The sequence below is a fragment of the Bos indicus genome, chromosome 22 (assembly GCF_029378745.1).
Source record: "Bos indicus isolate NIAB-ARS_2022 breed Sahiwal x Tharparkar chromosome 22, NIAB-ARS_B.indTharparkar_mat_pri_1.0, whole genome shotgun sequence".
Taxonomy (NCBI): Eukaryota; Metazoa; Chordata; class Mammalia; order Artiodactyla; family Bovidae; genus Bos; species Bos indicus.
The window spans coordinates 54,837,464-54,855,407 of record NC_091781.1 but is presented as its reverse complement, the minus strand read 5'-3'; the positions used below and the strand labels follow the sequence as shown (position 1 = coordinate 54,855,407).

The 17,944-nt window shown below is 49.8% G+C and overlaps 1 protein-coding gene across 1 annotated transcript in view; it reads right to left on the bottom strand.

Annotated features, from left to right (window-relative positions):
- Positions 1-17,944, bottom strand: part of SLC6A11 (solute carrier family 6 member 11) — a 123,078-nt gene that overhangs the window by 88,386 nt on the left and 16,748 nt on the right. The window contains exon 5 of the mRNA XM_070776847.1: positions 7,837-7,969. Coding sequence (XP_070632948.1) covers positions 7,837-7,969 — 133 coding nt within the window. The remainder of the gene's footprint in view (positions 1-7,836; positions 7,970-17,944) is intronic.

Below are 17,944 nucleotides of genomic sequence, written 5' to 3'. Positions count from 1 at the left end.
ACTCCAGTGTTCTGGCCTGGAGAATTCCGTGGACTGTATAGTCCGTGGGGCTGCAAAGAGTCAGACAAGCCTGAGTGACTTTCACTTTCAATATGTTTGTGCAAATGGGAAGTTCTAAGAGCAATTTTCTCTCTGGAGGACCTGGGGAGCTATTGTTAAATGTCTAGGTGGGTGGGTGAATGGACGGATGAACAACAAAAAAGGAGAAGACAGGTTGTTTTCTAGGGTGATTATAAGGTAAACTTGGTTAATACTTAGATGAGATGTTAGAGGAGAAGTTGTGCAAATGAGTTAGTGGCTTCAGGCCTATGAGACCATAGAGAGGACCTGTTGGCAGGGATGGGCAAGATGAATCTGGTTGACAAAAAACGAGTAAAAAGCAAAGCCTTTTCAACAAATGGACATTCATATGCAGAAATGAATCGAGACACACACCTTACACCGTTTACAAAAATTTACTCAAATGGGTCAGAGATCTAAATGCAAAACACACAACTATAACAAAGTCATCTTGGGAAAACCTGGACTTTACATATGGCAAAGGCTTTTAGATAAAATATAACACCCAAAGCACACTCTGGGAAGGAGCTAGTTGACAGGTTGGACCCCATTAAATTAAAAATTTCTGTTATGCAAAAGACAATGTCAAAAGTATGTGAAAGCAAGCCACAGACAAGGAGAATATATTTGCAAAAGACACATCTGATAAAGTACTGTTATCCAAAATGCACAAAGAGCTCTTAAAGCTCAACAATAAGAAAACAACCAATTACGAAATGGGTCAAAAACCTCAATGGACATCTCACCAAAGAGAAATACAGATAGTAAATAAGCATATGGAAAGATGCTCCACACCACCTGTGATCAGGGAAATGCAAGTTACTATAATCAGGAGATACCACTACATAGCTATTGTTGTTGTCTAGTTGCTGAGTTGTGTCCGACTCTTTGTGACCCCATGGACTGTAGCCCGCCAGGCTCCTCTGTCCATGGGATTTCCCAGGCAAGAATACTGGAGTGGGTTGCCTTTTCCTTTTCCAGGCAGTCTTCCTGAATCAGGGATCAAACCCGAGTGTCCTGCTTGGCAGGTGGATTCTTTACCACAGAGCCACCAGGGAGGCCCCACATACCAGTCAGGATGTAGGACAGCTCAAATCCAAAACACTGATGATACCAAATGCTGGCAAGGATGCAGAGCAACAGGGACTCTCTTACACTGAAGGTGGGAATGTAAGATGGTACAGCCACTGTGGAAGATAGTCCCATAGTTTCATATAAAATTAAACATACTCTTACCATAAGAACCAGCAGTCAAGCTCCTTGGTATTTATCCAAAGAGTTGAAAACCTAAGCCCATACAAATGCTTACACACAAATGTTCATAGCAGCTTTATTCCTAGTTGTCAAACGTGGAAGTACCCAAGACGTCCATCCACAGGTGAATGTGGTACACATCCAGACAACGGGACATTATTAGTCAGTGATAAAAAGACATGAGCTACCAAGACTCAAAAAGACATGGAGGAAACTTAAACGCACCTTGCTAAGTGAAAGAAGTCAATCTTAAAAAAAGCTACAAACAGTATCATTCCAATGATATGGCATTCTGGAAAAGTCAGAAGTATGGAGACAGCTAAAAGATTGGGTTTTGGTGGTTGCCAGGGATGGGGAAAGTGGGAGGAGATGTACAGGAAGTGCACAGATTTTTAGGGTGGTAGAACTACTTTATATGAGACTTTAATATTGGATCCATGTCATTATACATTATGAAAGTGAAAGTGTTAATCGCTCAGTCGTGTACAACTCTTTGCAATCCCACGGACTGTATCCTGCTAGGCTCCTCTGTCCATGGAATTCTCCAGGCAAGAATACTGGAGTTGGTAGCCATTCCCTTCTCCAGGGGATCTTCCCCACCCAGGGATCAAACCAGGTCCTCCTGCACTGCGTAGATTCTTTACTATCTGGCCCACGAGTGATTTAGGCATTAAGCGTTATGTGTGTGCTTGGTTGCTCAGTCGTGTGCGACATTTCACGACCCCATGGACTGTAGCCCACCAGGATCACACATTTGCCCAAATTCACAGACTGTACAACACCAAAAGTGAGCCCTAATATAAATTATAGACTTTGGGAGGATATGATATGTCTATGTAGGCTCATCAGTTTTAACCAATGTACCACTCTGGTGGGGGTTGTTGATAATGGGGGAGGTAACACAGTGTGGGGGCAGGGAGTAGATGAGAAATCCCCGTACTTTCTGCTTCACTCTGCTGTGAACGTAAAACTGCTCTAAAAAGAGAAAATCTCCAAAAGCAAAACAAAAAATCAAGAACACAGGAAAATCACAAAGCTGTCTCCGTGTCTTAGCCACTTGATTTCAATTATCCAGACTGAAAATGTTTATCATCCAGAAGATGACAACTTATTAACAGCTTGGAAGTTTTTTCCTAAAGAAACCAAGTGTTTCAGAATCCTATATTTACTAATTTACAATTGAGAAGTGTTCTTATTTATTTTGTTAATCCAGACTTCTGGGAATTTTCAATACCGTCTAGAGAGAGGGGATGAATAACTGTGTGGAACTAAAACCAGGACAAGAAAATAAATGGCTTTCTAAGCCCTTGCCACACGCTCAGAAATTGGATCTACATGTTGTCTTTGAAGCTGGACATGAGCCCCCAGCTGGAGGTAGCAGAACAGATGAGGACCAGGCTTAGGGAAAGCAGAGAGACCCAGAACTGAATTCCAGCTCTGCTCCTTCCAAGCGGGATAGCGTCAGGCAAATTCCGCGACCTCTCGGGGCCTCCACTTCCTTACTTGTACAGTAGGGTTTGGACTTAAACCCTCCCAGCTCAGACAAGCTGTATTCTAACATTCCAGAGCTGGGTCTCTGCCATTAGAATCCCCTTGTTCACAGGACCTGATTCTCTAGCTCTACTGCTTAATGAGAGCACTAGTACACAGAATCCTAACTGCTCCTCTGTCGCTGCCCCCCGCACCCAGTGTGGACTGCACACTCTGCGGGGGCAAGACTGTCCACCGTTGTCCCGGGTGCATCCTGGCACCTCGCAGGGAGCCCCCGCACAGGCGGGATTCACCCTTTCCACAAAAGTCTACCAAGCAGCAGTCGTGTGCCACTGGCTCTGCACTGAAGCTGGAACTCGGAGACCATCTCTCCAGCCACAGCAGCCTCTTCTGAGTGTCCAGGTTGCTCACTCAGACCCTGGGAGACCCTGAATGTGGGTCTGTGATGTCAGAAGGATGGAAAGTGCTGAGGAAGGTACAGAAGATGGAGCTGAAGGTCACATGCAGCGATTATCCTTCGTGGGGTGGGGGACACCGATGCCAACACAGCCTCAGGGCCCACATACCGCCCCGCAGACCAACGGAGAGCACTGTCACACCTCCACCTGCAGCCTTGCCACAGCCTCATCTGGGATCTACTTATTTGTGAAGTGAAAAGACAAAGTGTTAGTCTATCAGCTGTGTCTGACTCTTTGTGACCCCATGGACTGTAGCCCACTAGGCTCCTCTGTGCATGGGGTTCTCCAGGGAAGAATACTGGAGTGGGTTGCCATGCCCTCCTCCAGGGGATCTTCCTGATCCAGGGATTGAACCCGGGTGTCCTGCATTGCAGGCAGATTCTTTACCATCTGGGCCACCAGGGAAACTCTGATCCCAAATCCACACTTACAGAAGCACCTGCCAAGAGGCTGAGCCTACAGTATCTGCATCCACTCCTGAGCAAGGGTTGTGGTCTCAACTGAGTTAAAGTTGGGGTTACAGTTTTTGCCTTGGAGATGGGATGAAGCCAGGAACTTTTCCTCAACTTGATGAAATTTCTCCTGAGGCCCAGGTATGGATAGAGGGCTGGAACTTGGGGTGAAGAGGAAATGCCAGCTCGGGCATGGCCTGGACAATAGCAGGAAGATGGAGTCCCTTCCGCTTCCTTGAACTGACCCCCGAGGATGACTCTGGCCAGAGTCCTGCAAGCAGGTGGCAGGGGCAACCTCTGCCCACTCATGAAGATTCAAATGACCTGCGTTTATTTTTAACTGCTTTTATATAAAATCTGAAAAGCCTTTGGACACTGGGCTCACATCCAAGGTGAGGTGAATAATAAACAGTAAAAAAATAAAATAAATAAATAAAAGCATCAGACCCTAGAGCCCACATGCTGATCTGGGGTCTCCTAGTCTCAAACTGTCAGATGTGACCTCCAGAACCCTGTCATTGATAAGCAGCCAGGGAAGTCCCTCATGCTGGGAAGGAAAGACAAAGGGCAGGAGGAGAAGTGGGTGACAGAGGATGAGATGGTTGGATGGCATCACCGACTTGATGGACATGAGTGTGAGTAAGCTGTGGGAGATGGTGATGGACAGGGAAGCCTGGCGTGCTGCAGTCCATGGGGTCACAAAGAGTCGGACACGACTGAGCAACTGAACAAAAACGGAGCTGGGCCACCAGAGCAGGTCCTAACCTGACACTTACTCACCATGTGACTGTGAACAAGTCCCTTCTGCTCTCTGAACCTCAGTTTCCTCATCCATAAAATATGGGTGTGGATGGACCAGATAGTCTCCAAGGAGCTTTGCAGGTCCTGAAACCCACATCTCATCCTGGACACTCACCCTGGTCTTGGGCATCGGACATGGAGAGGAGCCCATGAAGCCCAGTCTTAAAGAAAGGACTTAACTGCTCATGTGACTTCAACATTTCCCTTAATAGGACCATTTAGCTGCATCCAACAGTCACGGAGCACCTACTACGTGCTCTTAACAGCCTCTTCATAAGCCACCTGTAAGGAAACTGTCACTGTCCTCAGGTCACACGTGACAGGATTGATGGTGCACTCACCCAGAGGCCTGGGCTATGCAGTCACCAAGGTGCAGGGTCAATCCCAGCCCCTCCCCCCTCCCCACTTGAGTGTCCTTGTGGGCTTATATAACCCCACAAATCCTCAGTTTCCTCGTCTGTACAGTGGAGATAATGCCGGCCCCTCTGTCTAATAAAGTTGTTTCAAGCTCTGAATGGAATGGGCTTTTGAAGCACTCAGTAACCATCATCCTGCCTCCCCCAAACCTCTTCTGAAGTCTCTCAGCATGTAGCCTGCTGGTCCTTCCTTGATACTGGGTCCCTGCCTTAGGATTCTCCGACACACAGGCTTGATGGTTCCGCCAGTGGTAAGCGGTCCTGTCTTGGGACTGAGCTTCCTCCCACCATGGCCCATGCCCAGGCCCAAGAGCCCAAGGTCACACAAGCCCACACATGTGCACACATCAAAACCTCATCTGCACTGTCCTCGCCACAGCCTTGAACAACCGCCACCCAGCCAGGCCCCACTGGCCCCGCACAAACACCCGAAAAGCTGGTCATCGTAGTAGAAGCAACAAGAGCACCAAGCATGACAGCTCTCCTCCCTGTTTCAGATGGTTCACGAAGCACTGTCACACAGGTCATCTGCGGAGGGTAGAGGCTGTTTTTTTTCATCTTAGATACCCACTGAATAATGCCAGGTATCAAGCAGATACTCGGAAACTATTTCTTGGATGAATAAGTTTGACAACAAGATTTTTAAAAATCACCATCTGCTTCTCACACTACGATCAGGTCTCCATTCTGCTAAGCGTTAAAATGTGCAGCCATGCATTTCAGTCTTGCAACCACCCCGTGAGACGAGCTCACTTATCAATCCCTGTTTGGCCAAAGAGAAACAGGCTCAGAGAAGGTAAGTGATTCACCCCAGGTCTCAGTCAGTGAGAGACAGACCTAGGATGTGGACCCTGGTTTTAGACCCTGGTTCTCACCTCCTGCACTCTGTCTCCTCTTTTTTAGCCAAAAAAGGCAGTGGCTGGGGTTGGGGGGGAAGGGAGTGGTGCATGGGAGCAGGATGCATGTAGTCTAAAATAGTAGACTGATAATACAATGATTTTTATATTTTGGAAAAACAGAAAAAAACTCTTATTGTCTTTAAGACACAAACCAGTGGAAGCAAAGATCGGCAAAATCATCTCGTCTGAAGGGACACGAGAGTCTCTGTCCTACTTTCTGGTCCCTGAGGCACATTCATGATTACTTTCTAGTACGTCCTCAGCCTCCTGATAGCTCATAACATGAGGCTTGTTGACGTCTCTTCTGTGTTCGTCTAAGTCCTCTCACTCAGGTCTGCCCACCTCCCACATTTTAGCAGTGGGTTCTTCATCCCACCTACCACCCTGGGAGCTGAGGGGACCATCTTTTGCAAAAGGTCCCAGAGTCATTCTTACTTCCTCAGAGGTTTTGTCTTCATGCATTGCCTCCACCAATGACTTAAGAGTAAAGCTTACGAGCAACTGCCTACCAGAAGCCGGCAGTCAGGGACTATGACACAGTCAGGGTGACACAGGCATTTAAAAAAAGCCCTATCTTCCTTTTTCCCACAAATGAGGAAGCCAATGGTGGCTCAGACGGTAAAGAATCTGCCTGCAGTATGGGACACCTGGGTTTGATCCCTGGGTCGGGAAGATCCTCTGGAGAAGGGAATGACTACCTACTCCAGTATTCTTGCCTGGAGAATTCTATGGACAGAAGAGCCTGGTGGACTATAACCTATGGGTTCACACAGAGTCAGACATGAGTGAGCAACTAATGCTGTTCATGGCATTGACACTCAGCCACAGGACTGTGGACTGTGGCCAACCGAGTACCCATAGAAGCAGGTGGCTGCTGCTCAGCTCAGCCCAAGGCTGCCAGGCAGATACACAAGCCCAGTGGTGCCCAGTCTTCCAACTTTCCAAGGGACAATGGAATCGTGTTTTCATATATTTCAAATGAAATTACCTGGTTTCTACATCTTGGTAACGATTTCTCCTCCCCTTCTTCTTTTTTTTTTTTTTTTAATAACATACACGAGTGGGCTGGACTTGGCCATGAGCTGCACCTGTGACCCTGGTGGCACACACGGCTGCAGTCATCAGACATCCCTCTGCTCCCCTCGCGCCTAAGCCTCCCTGGCAGCTGGTGAGGCCGTGTCTCAGGCTCTGGCCAGCGGGTTGGGAGTGGAAGAGCCACTGTGACTTTCGGGCCAGGGCAGCTCAGAGCTTGCTGTCTGCTCCCATCTTTCTTCTCCTATGGTCCCGGGTGGCTCAGCCGTAAAGAAACCACCTGCAATGCAGGAGATGCGGGTTTGATCCCTGGGTCAGGAAGATGCCCTGGAAAAGGGAATAGTAACCTACTCCAGTATTCTTGCCTGGGAAATCCTACAGACAGAGGAGCCTGGTGGGCTACATCCATGGAGTCGCAAAGGGTCAGATACGACTGATCGACTAGAAAACAAACAAACAACAACGAGGCATTGGAGGCCACATGGTACAGACAGCACCGACGGGTGGAGGCGGCTGCCCTGGCCCTCACGGACCGCAGGCGGGTGAGATCTCCAGGTCCATTGGTGGAGACGGCCCGTGCTGCCTGCCGAGCACAAGCCTGGAGCCCAGGTTCTCATCACAGAATCCCCCATGGTTGTAGTTCAGCACTCCCTGGTGTCTAGAGCACTTCAACTCTCCTTTCTGTATATGACTCTCAACCCAGGAAGAAAGCAGGATGAGGCTCTGCTATTTCACAGGTGAGCAAACCAAGGTGCAGAAGGGGGACGGTGAGCAACCTCGAGGTGTGTGGCAAACAGCTGGTGGACAGGGGATTTCAACTCTGGACTCCAGAGCACTGCACAGTGCTCCTCCTAGCTCCCAATTCAGGCCTTCGTACTGTGATGCCCCTGGCGCTCTCTGGGTCACCTGTGAGCTTGTACGAGGACCACTCGCCCCCTCCCCTCCTGCAGCGAGCTGAAGATCCATCTCTTACCTTTCCCGTGGACTTGGTGCCCTTCCAGATGCAGAAGTAACAGATGGTCCAGGCCGCCAGCAGACACAAGGCCAGCTCCCAGCGAAGGTCCCCAATGTGCTCGATCCCATCCGAGATGGCCAGGACCCGGCGCCTGCAGAACGGAGGGCCCAGAGTCATGGGGGCTGGAGATGGCCCACAAGGACCCCGCCGTGGGCAGGGGCTAGTGCTGTAGAAGCGGCAGGGGCAGGTCACTCAGCCATGCGCCCACTGTTCACCAAGCGTCTTCTCTGGGTCATCCCAGGGCCGGTGTGGGGGTCTCAGAAAGGAATGAGACCCAGCCCCAGCCATCCTGGATTCACCCTGAGGGGGGAAGGGGACCGGCTGGGGGTTCAGAGATGGCGTATGGGACAGTACAGTAAGAGCTATGTGGAGGACATCCAGGGGAAGCACTGAACCTACTTCAGGGATCCCGGGAGATGGCAGGACCGTCCATAAACACTCCAGGTCCCTCCCTGAGGGGCGAGGGGTGATGACACGTTCCTGCTGAGCTCAGCTCTGGCCAGAGGACCTGCTGTGGCCAGTGGCACACAAGGCCCTTCAGACAGCGGCATTCAGAGCCAGGCAGTGTGGTCTGCCCTGTTCCTTCACACGAGTGTTGCTGTCCTAACAGAAGCATGTTTCCAAGCGGCCCTCTAGAAGCTCAAGTTCATGAAAGGATACGTGAGCCTTCCGGCCACCCTAGGTCAGAGCCGCTACGTGAGCAAGAAATTCTGCTGAAAGACAAGTGCTGGATGATGTTACTTGTACGAGGAATCTAAAAATACAGCAAACTAGTAAATAAAACCAAAGAGCAGAAGACTCACAGATACAGAGAACAAACTAGTGGTTACCAGTGGGGAGAAGGAAGGCAGGGCAAGGGGAAATATAGGATAGGAGCTTCTTTAAAAAAATTATTACAGGGTTATTACAGGACTTCCTTGGTGGCTCAGATGGTAAAGAGTCTTCCTGCAATGCAGGAGACACAGGTTCGATCCCTGGGTTGAGAAGATCTCTTGCAGAAGGGATTGGCTACCCACTCCAGGACTCTTACCTGGGAAACTCAGGACAGAGGAGCCTGGAGGGATACACAGTCCCTGGGATTGCAAAAGAGTCTGATATGACTGAGCGACTAACACACACGGGAATATATAAAGTCGTGTGTGTGAAACTTTTCTAAGTTGTAAAGCACTGTGGAATTTAAATAATCATTCATTCAAAAAAACCAGAACTCAATTTCTTCAGGCTACTAAGATCTTCATTATTGCAGCACAACCCAGACTATCCTGACTGCCACGGGGCTCAGAGAAAGCTTTGTGGAAGAAGTGACATTTGAGCTAGAATTTGAAGGATGATCGAGTTTAGCCAGAAGAGGGAGTGGGTAGAGATAGCTTCAGGTCCAGGGACAAGCACGAGCAATGGCCAGAAAACAGAGCATGGAGTACTCAGGGAACGTGGGGGCCCAGAGAGCAGAAGGGAAAAGCAGGGCAGACAGATATACAGAGGAAGCATCACTGGGAGCCCTGAACAGTGGGCCAAGGGGCAGGGGTGTCCAGGGGGCCCAGGCCACAGGATGCATCCAGCCACAGCCTCGCTTGGAACCCACCCATCCTTCAGAGCTGACACGGGCCTGTCTTTCACAGCAGATCCTGGGGCTTGTGTTTCTCCAGAGTCAGACTCTCCACGCTCCATATTGTCCAGAACCGTGGCATCAACACCAGCCCCCTCCACACTTGCTCCACGAACCCCATTTCAGCTGCCAAGCCACCCCCACTGGACCACGCCAGTCGCCTGGGCACTCTGGGAACGTCCTCTGAGAAAAGCAGCTCCCATCCCACCAAGCATGAAAGCCTCCCTCAGTGTCTATCTCCCTGGGAATCCACTCGGGGCCTGATTCTGCATTAATTACTCAATGACAACAATTAGCCCTGGTCTGCAGGCTCCCTCCAGCCCCAAACCCTGCTGGAGAAATCAGGCAGGCCCCCAGACAAAATTGGGCTGCGTGCAGTCGGGGATTTACTCTGAAGAAAACCAGCTCTCACTAGACTGATAGCCAGAAAGGGGAATATCTACTTAAATACACATTTATTGAGCACATACTAGGTGCCAGGCACTACAATTATCCTGAGGATAAAGAAGTATGCATGTGCAGCTCTTGCCCTGTACTAGGAGGAGTTGGGCAAAAAGAAGGACCACCTGTTTGAGAAAGAAAGGAGACAGCTGCTTCGTTATAAAGGTTACTTTATTTGTTTCTCATGTCTTAGCAGTCTTTGGCTTTAATTCACTTTAAAGTGAAGGGCTGTATTAAGTGAAACTTCTATTCTTATAACATCCTGGATAAAGAAATGGCAACCCACTCTAGTATTCTTGCCTGGGAAATCCTATGGACCGAGGAGCCTGGCGGGCTATGGTCCATGGGGTCACAAAAAGTCAGATACAACTGAGCAACAGAGCACATTCTTATAACCGAGCAGCAAGATCCAGAGCATGATCCTTGTGGGATGCCTGCTGAAAATGGAAAAATTCCTGCGTCCCATCCTGGACCCATCAGGTCTGAATCCTTATGGAATGGTTCTGAGGAAGCTTGCGTTTTGCTACATTTTCCCAAGGATTGCTAGTGCAGGGCAAGGCTTGGGTATCACTGCAGAAGTAGAATTTTCTGGTAATGAAGGAATAACTTAGAAACAACAAGGCTTTTTTTTTTTTGAGAGAGAGAGAACATGAAGGGAGGGGGGCTTCTCTAATGCCTCAGACAGTAAAGAATCCGCCTGTAATGCAGGAGACCCAGGTTTGATCCCTGGGTCGGGAAGATCCCCTGGAGAAGGAAATGGCAACCCACTCCAGTATTCTTGCCTGGAGAATCCCATGGACAGAGGAGAATGACGGGCTACAATCCACGAGGTCACGAAGAGTTGGACATGACTGGGTGACTTTCACTACCACTATCACTATTTGAAGAGGGAGCTGGGGTCCTCTGAGAAGTTACTGAAGGGATGCACTGTCTCCCCAGAACACAGCAATACACTGCTGTGCCCGCTCACCCCCAAAATTCTGCAGGAACTTCAGGGTGCTCACCGACTTCCTTGTCTCCAGACTGAGAGCCTCGTAGCCGAGGATGCATACTCCCACCTGACATACTGCATACGATCTCCCCATCCCCGGCCCCTGAAAGCTTCCAGAACATCCATCAGCCGGTGAATGGGAAAGGACAACCCGGAGCAGAAGAGAAAGTGGCCGAGGCAGAGGGAGATGTCCGGGGTGCCGAGGACTCAGATCTAGCAGGGCCGCACGCACACACACGCCCTCTGACTGATGTCGTGGTTTTTCTGAACGGAGCATCTGAAACTGGAAACAGCGCGGGGACCCGGGGACAAAGTAGGGGTTAGACCTTCCAGGAGCGAGCTGGCGCAGGCCCCCTCAGCCACATTTTGGAGGCTGCACACTTTCGAGTCATGCAGCCGGCTTCAGCGCCCTCTCGCTTAATTGAACAATCTAGTTCCCAGAATGGGAAGCACATTACTAAAAGCTACGCGGGATGAATGGCTCTTTTGTTCCACCAGACACTATTTGAAAACATCCTCAAACTATTTTCTTTAGGTTTTACCAGCGCTGACTCTAACTAGCATTGGACCTTGAGTTTCTAAAGAAAGGAGGCTCGGGGGGCCAGGTTCTCAGCCTGCAGGGCTGTGGGGTTGTTTTCAAACCCACAAGGGCAGCCTTTGAGAGCCTGGGGGCTGGGACACTCAACTCCGGAGACTTGGAGAAGGCACAGCTCTTCCTGGGGAAAGAAAAAAAAAAACTTTCTTAATGACCCTCCCCCATGAAGTGCTGGGACAGAAGAACGGTCTGAATAAAGAAGAGTCTGCTGCCAACACCCTGGCCAAAAAGGACCCGAGAACAGACCTCCCGACACCGTTTGGGGAGCAGGAGATGCTGCAGACTGCATGGGGCCCTTTGGAGGCATTCATTGACCTGGGTTATACTGTGCACCTACTGTGAGACAGGCAGGAAAGCAGGTTCTTCACATGGCATTTTTTTTTCAGGCCAGTAAGACTATGCCTGGAGATTTCCTAACCCTAACCCATCACTTGGAGGTGTAATGTCTCTGCTTCTTCAGCCCTCAGCACATACAGAAATGCCTGGGCTTGAAACCGAGCTCTGCTCCCGACCAGCTGTGTGACCCTGGGGAAGGGACATCACCCCTTTCCATAGGTTTTCTCTTTGTTGTTGTATTTTTTTCTTAGTCTTTTTTTTTTTAACATTTATTTATTTTCAATTGGAGGATAATTGCTTTACAATATTGTGTTGGCTCCTGCCATACATCAACATGAATCAGCCATAGGTATACACATGTTCCCTCCCTCCTGAAGCTCCCACCCACCTCCCACCCCATCCCACCCCTCTAGGTGGGATTTGAGCTTCCTGCATCATGTAGCAAATTTCCACCGTCATCTACTTTTACACACAGTAATGTCTCTGTTTCAATGCTAATCTCTCCATTTGTCCCACCGTCTCCTCCTCCCCACCGCCATATCCACAAGTCTGCTCCCTAGGTCTGTGTCTCTCTTGGTTTTCAAGCAGGAACTCATCTTACCCTCCTAACAATCCTTGATGAAGGTACAGTTGTTATCATCATTTCAAAGATGGGGAAACTGGCGTGCCAGGCGATCAGGTAACTTGCCCAAAGTCACTGAGAGCAAGTGACAGGGTCGGGATCTGAACCCAGGGATCCTGGCTCCAGGGCCCAGACATTCACCTGTGGTGCCTGCTCCTTAGACTCCCCCATGACACGAAAATCACCCTTCCTGTCTTTACAAATCAAAGGCATGTACCCCAAAGCTACTTCACGTGTCTTCATGTGCTGGGGAAAAGCAGTACCCGGCACGCGTCCTTCATGAATTTATCAATTTATTCAAGTGACGCTTATGAAGGTGTCTTCAGTGTTGGGTACTGCGCTACACTTGGTGCCCTTCAGGGGCTCACGGTCCACTGGGGAAGACAGCCTGGTGAACAGAGCAGAGTGTGGAGAGGGTGAGGACAGGGAGCAGCAGGGGACCCTCACTGCAAGTCCAGCCAGTGTCAGGATGTGGGGGTGGGGTGGGGAGGTCCCAGGGGGCAGGAGGACAGTTAACAAAGAAGAGGGAGGCATTGCGGGCAGAAAGGCCACCAAAGGCAAAAGCCAGGAGGCTGGAACCAGGGCTCCCGGAGGCCAGAGAAGGGCTCAGTGTGCAGCAGGCAGCGGGGTGAGAAGCAAGGGCGAGGACAAGGCTGGAGTGATGAGCAGGTGAGCCTTGCTGAGGGGCAGGCGCCTCCTCCTGAGGGTGATGGAAGCCTGGGAGAACCTCACAAAGGGGCAAGGCTCCGTCAGGTGCATGTTTTGGAAAGCTCTCTTTGGTTGCAGTGGGAAGATTGGACGGTAGGCGTGGAATGGAGCAAGGTGCCCAGTGTGGAAACTTTTGCATTAACTAGGACAATAAAGAAGGAAGGGCTGGAGTAAGGTAGGGAAATGACCCTGGAGGGGAAAAGGCAGGCTGAGGAGCAGCAGGGACACCAGGTGGCTCCCTGGGAGTGGCAGGTAGCAGGGAAGTGGGAGGTCCAGGCTGACACCAGGTGTGTACCTGAATGGATACACGGGGGTGGCAGGGGGAGTCGTTAGCTGAGCAGGAGTGAACCATTAAGTAGGGTAGAAGAGGAGGAGGTGGAGAGTCAGTCAGTCTTTTAGTTAAGGCGATTTTGAGATGCCCGTGGAACCCCCAGGAGGCTGCAAGGGCCGGAGGCAGCTGAGTCTCTGGCTGTAAAAGCTCACAACAGAGATGCAGGGAGGAGGTCAGACCTGAGCCCTTGGCCATCAAGTGTTCGGGGAGAGCATGAGGTCGACTGGGCAGAGGTGGAGAAATGAGCAGGAGGGGCACCCAGAGCCCCATCATTTACAGGCAGAGAAGACGACGGAGGAGCCCTTTCAGAGGACAGAGAAGGGCTGGGCATCCCTGGAGAAGGCGGTGTCTGCAGGCAGAAGGAAAGGGCTTTCCGACAGCCTGGTGAGAGGGACAGCGCTGTGGGGTTCGGAGCCTGGGAGGTAGGGGAAGCAAGGAGAGCTGCTCAGCCCTGGTGGGGCAGGCTTCAGATAGCGGTGCATGTGGGGAGGTGAGACCTGCTGAGACGGCTCTTTGGGGAAGCTGCTCTGATGGGGTCGGAGGCTGGTAGTTCTTGGCCACAGGGTACCAGGGCTGTCTTACATTTGTTTTATTTTCAGGTTGGCACGACTGGGAAAGAGTCAGGAGGGAGGGAAAAGTTTCAAATACAGGATGGAATGGGGGACAAGGGAGGAAAGAGTGGGTAGAAGTCTCTGAGATGGGCAACAGGAGCAAAGTCCACAGGTGGAGACATCATTTCTGTGGGAAGAGGAGGGAAAGAGTTGGGGAATCCAACAGGTGAGCTTAAAAGCAAACCATCCTTGTTAAGAGATTCTCGGAGGAAGGAACAAGAAGGAGCTGGTGGCAGAGGTGACTGTGGCGGGTGCCACACGAGAGTCCTCATATCTCACACATTCAGTCTTCACGGCAACATAACCACCCTGAGGACATTCTTATACCCATTCTACAAGTGGGGCAACTGAGGTCCAGAAAGGCCAAGCAACTGACCCAGATTGGGACCCAAAACAGGGTTCAGATGATGATGCCCACAGCCTTGGCAGAAGCTGGCCCCAGAAAGAGGAGGCCTTCTGCTCAAGGCTTCTCCTCTGTCCTCCATGGTCTCAAGGAAGTATCTAGATCTGATCCTGCAACACCCTCATTGCCCTCTCCATGCCCCCCTCCCCGCCCCTTACACACAGAGGGGCTGAGTCTGGAGGGGAGTCCCACACCCGGCACTTCCCTTCCAAACACCAGCTTCCAGACCCGAGAGCGGTTTGACCTGAGGAAGTAGAGGTGGAGCAGGTCCCTCTCCCACCACGGCAGAGAGCTCGGGGGCAGGCGGTGTGGGAATAGGCCCCCAGCTGGTGGGGGGGGGGGCTCATCCTAATGTCCAGCATGTAGCCGGTATACACATCACCTTTCTTTAACCTGTCATGGATGGGAGCGCTGCCGGGGATGTGGAGACCGCCCTAAATACTGGCACTGAGGGGCCGAGCTATAAATAGCCTTGCTCGGGCCTCCTCTCCGGTCTCCCAAAGCAACAAACAAACAAAAAAACAGCTGATCACCCAAACAAAGGCGTCTTCCCTGCCCCCTCGGGGTCCTGCTCTCACCTCCCTGGCCCAGTGCGGGCCATCAACTCTCCCCGTGTCAGGGGTCTGCTCCTGCAGGGCCCTCGGTGGAGGCACCAAACTGAGCTGGGGACTCAGAGCAAGGACCCTCCTGGCAGGAAACTCAGGCCTCCGCATCACGCATTCCCTCGGGAGAATGACCGAGTGTTACCTGCGGGCTGCTCAGTGCCCTAAGAACAGGGGCTGCGGTGATGAGGAAGGCAGATGACTTGCCCTCTGGGAGGAGACAGGTGAAGACAAGGACAGGGACAGTTGGCATTTCCTTCCTGCTCACTGAGGTCAGTGCAACCACGATTCCCAGTTTACAGATGGGAAAACCGTGGCTTAGGGAAGCAATGTGCCCAGAAAGGCAGAGGCTGAAGCCACAAGTGCTCAACCTGAGAGACAGAGCTCGGACCCACAGCCCTGTCTTGGGAAGATGGACCAGAAATGTGTCACTCAGGGTCGACAACAAGGCAATGAAGCTGGTCTGTAACGTGTGGAGTTCCCGCACCAATTTCTTCTGTGGCTGCAGAAATGCTCCCAGATCTTGTGGAAGTCCCCTCCAGTCCTGAACACATCCTACACTTCTCCATTGCCCAGGATCCATCCCACAGTTCTTTCTGCCAGGAATGTCTCTCTCAGTTCTTACGTGCCTTCACAATTGTGCCTGTCCTTCAAGCACCAGCTCAAATAATACAAAACCTTACCAAGTGCTTCCTTGGTCTGTACCTGAACCAAACCGAGAACCTCCTTAACCCTGAAGATGCAGTGACCATCTATGTTGACCTCTGACCTAGAAATGCCTGATGCACAAACTGTTTCTATATAAAATGCCAGACAGTACAGATTTAGGCTTCACAAGGTGCATGGTCTCTGTTCCAACTTTTCAACTCTACCCTTGCTGTGTGAAAGCAGCCAGAGACAATTTGTAAACAAATGCTGTGGCTGTCTTCCAATAAAACTTTATTTACAAAAACAGGCAGCAGATGGGTTTGGTCCATGGTTTTCTGACCTCTGTCCTAGGCTAATGCTTCCCAAAGAACACTAATCCTGTATGGTACCCTGAGGTCATACAGGGACCTCACTGAGGAATGGCCCTCTTTAGAGAGTCCCAGTGCTCATTAGAATATTAAAGGCTCTGAGAAGTCCTGCAATAAAGGCATCTCTATAGCTCTGTCTGTCTGGGCTTCCCTGGTGGCTCAGATGGTAAGGAATTTGCCTGCAATGCAGGAGACAGCGTTCAATCCCTGGGTCAGGAAGATCCTCTGGAGAAGGGAATGGCTACCCAGTCCTGTATTCTTGCCTGGAGAATTCCATGGACAGAGGAGCTTGGCAGGGTATAGTCCATGGGGTCAAAAAAAGTTGTATGTGACTGAGCAACTAACAATAGCTCTGTCTAACCCATTGTTTCCCAAACTTACTTAGAACTATTCTTCATTAAAGTGCAAATTAAGACCAAAATGAGATGCCACTTCATGCCCACAAGGGTGCACCCACGAGAATGGCTTAATCAAAAAGATAGACAATAATAAGTATCTTCAAGAACATATGTGAAATAGATGACCAGTCCAAGTTCGATGCATGAAACAGGGCACTCAAAGTCAGTGTACTGGGACAACCCAGAGGGATGGGATAGGGAGGAGGTGGGAGGGGGGATTCAGGACGGGGGCGGGGGGGGGGACACAGGTACACCGTGGTTCATTCATGTCGATGTATGGCAAAAACCACCACAATATTTTAAAGTAATTAGCCTCCAATTAAAATGAATAAATTAAAAAAAAATTACACCAAGGCAAGCAATCACACTGGGACCAGAGAAATCAAAATGTGTACTCGTCCCACCAAAAATGTACAGTCTTTTCTGTCAACATATTGAAATCATAATATCACTCATACATATTCAAGAATTTTTGTTGAACTTTGACTTCTAAAAATGTACTATTCTTCGAGTATAATTTTTTCTATCTCGTCACTTTCTTGTTAATTAGTATAAAAAATAATATTTGGAGTAACTCCTTAAGATAGACCCATAAAAAGTATATTCCTAGCCAATCTGAATAAATCAAGAGCATCTGCTAAAAAAGAAAAAAAAAAAAAAGGAATACGGAGAAATGGAACTCATATATTTCTGGCAGGAGTGTAAAATAGTTCAGCCACATTGGGAAAGTCTGACAGTTTGTTAAAAAGGTGAACATAAAACTCAGCCTTTGCAAAACCCCTAGGTTCTTCAAACCCCATCTGAATGCAGAGTTCCAATAGCAAGGAGAGATGAGACAGCCTTCCTCAGTGATCAATGCAAAGAAATAGAGGGAAACAACAGAATGGGAAAGACTAGAGATCTCCTCAAGAAAATTAGAGATACCAAGGGAATATTTCATGCAAAGATGGGCACAATAAAGGACAGAAACGGTATGGACCTAACAGAAGCAGAAGATATTAAGAAGAGGTGGCAAGAATACACAGAAGAACTATACAAAAAAGATCTTCACGACCCAGATAATCATGATGGTGTGATCACTCACCTAGAGCCAGACATCCTGGAATGTGAAGGCAAGTGGGCCTTAGGAAGCATCTCTACGAACAAAGCTAGTGGAGGTGATGGAATTCCAGTTGAGCTATTTCAAATCCTAAAAGATGTTGCTGTTAAAGCGCTGCACTCAATATGCCAGCAAAATTAGAAAACTCAGCAGTGGCCACAGGACTGGAAAATATCAGTTTCCATTCCAATCCCAAAGAAAGACAATGCCAAAGAATGTTCAAACTACCAAACAATTGCAGTCATCTCACACTCCAGCAAAGTAATGCTCAAAATTCTCCAAGCCAAGCTTTAATAGTACCTGAACC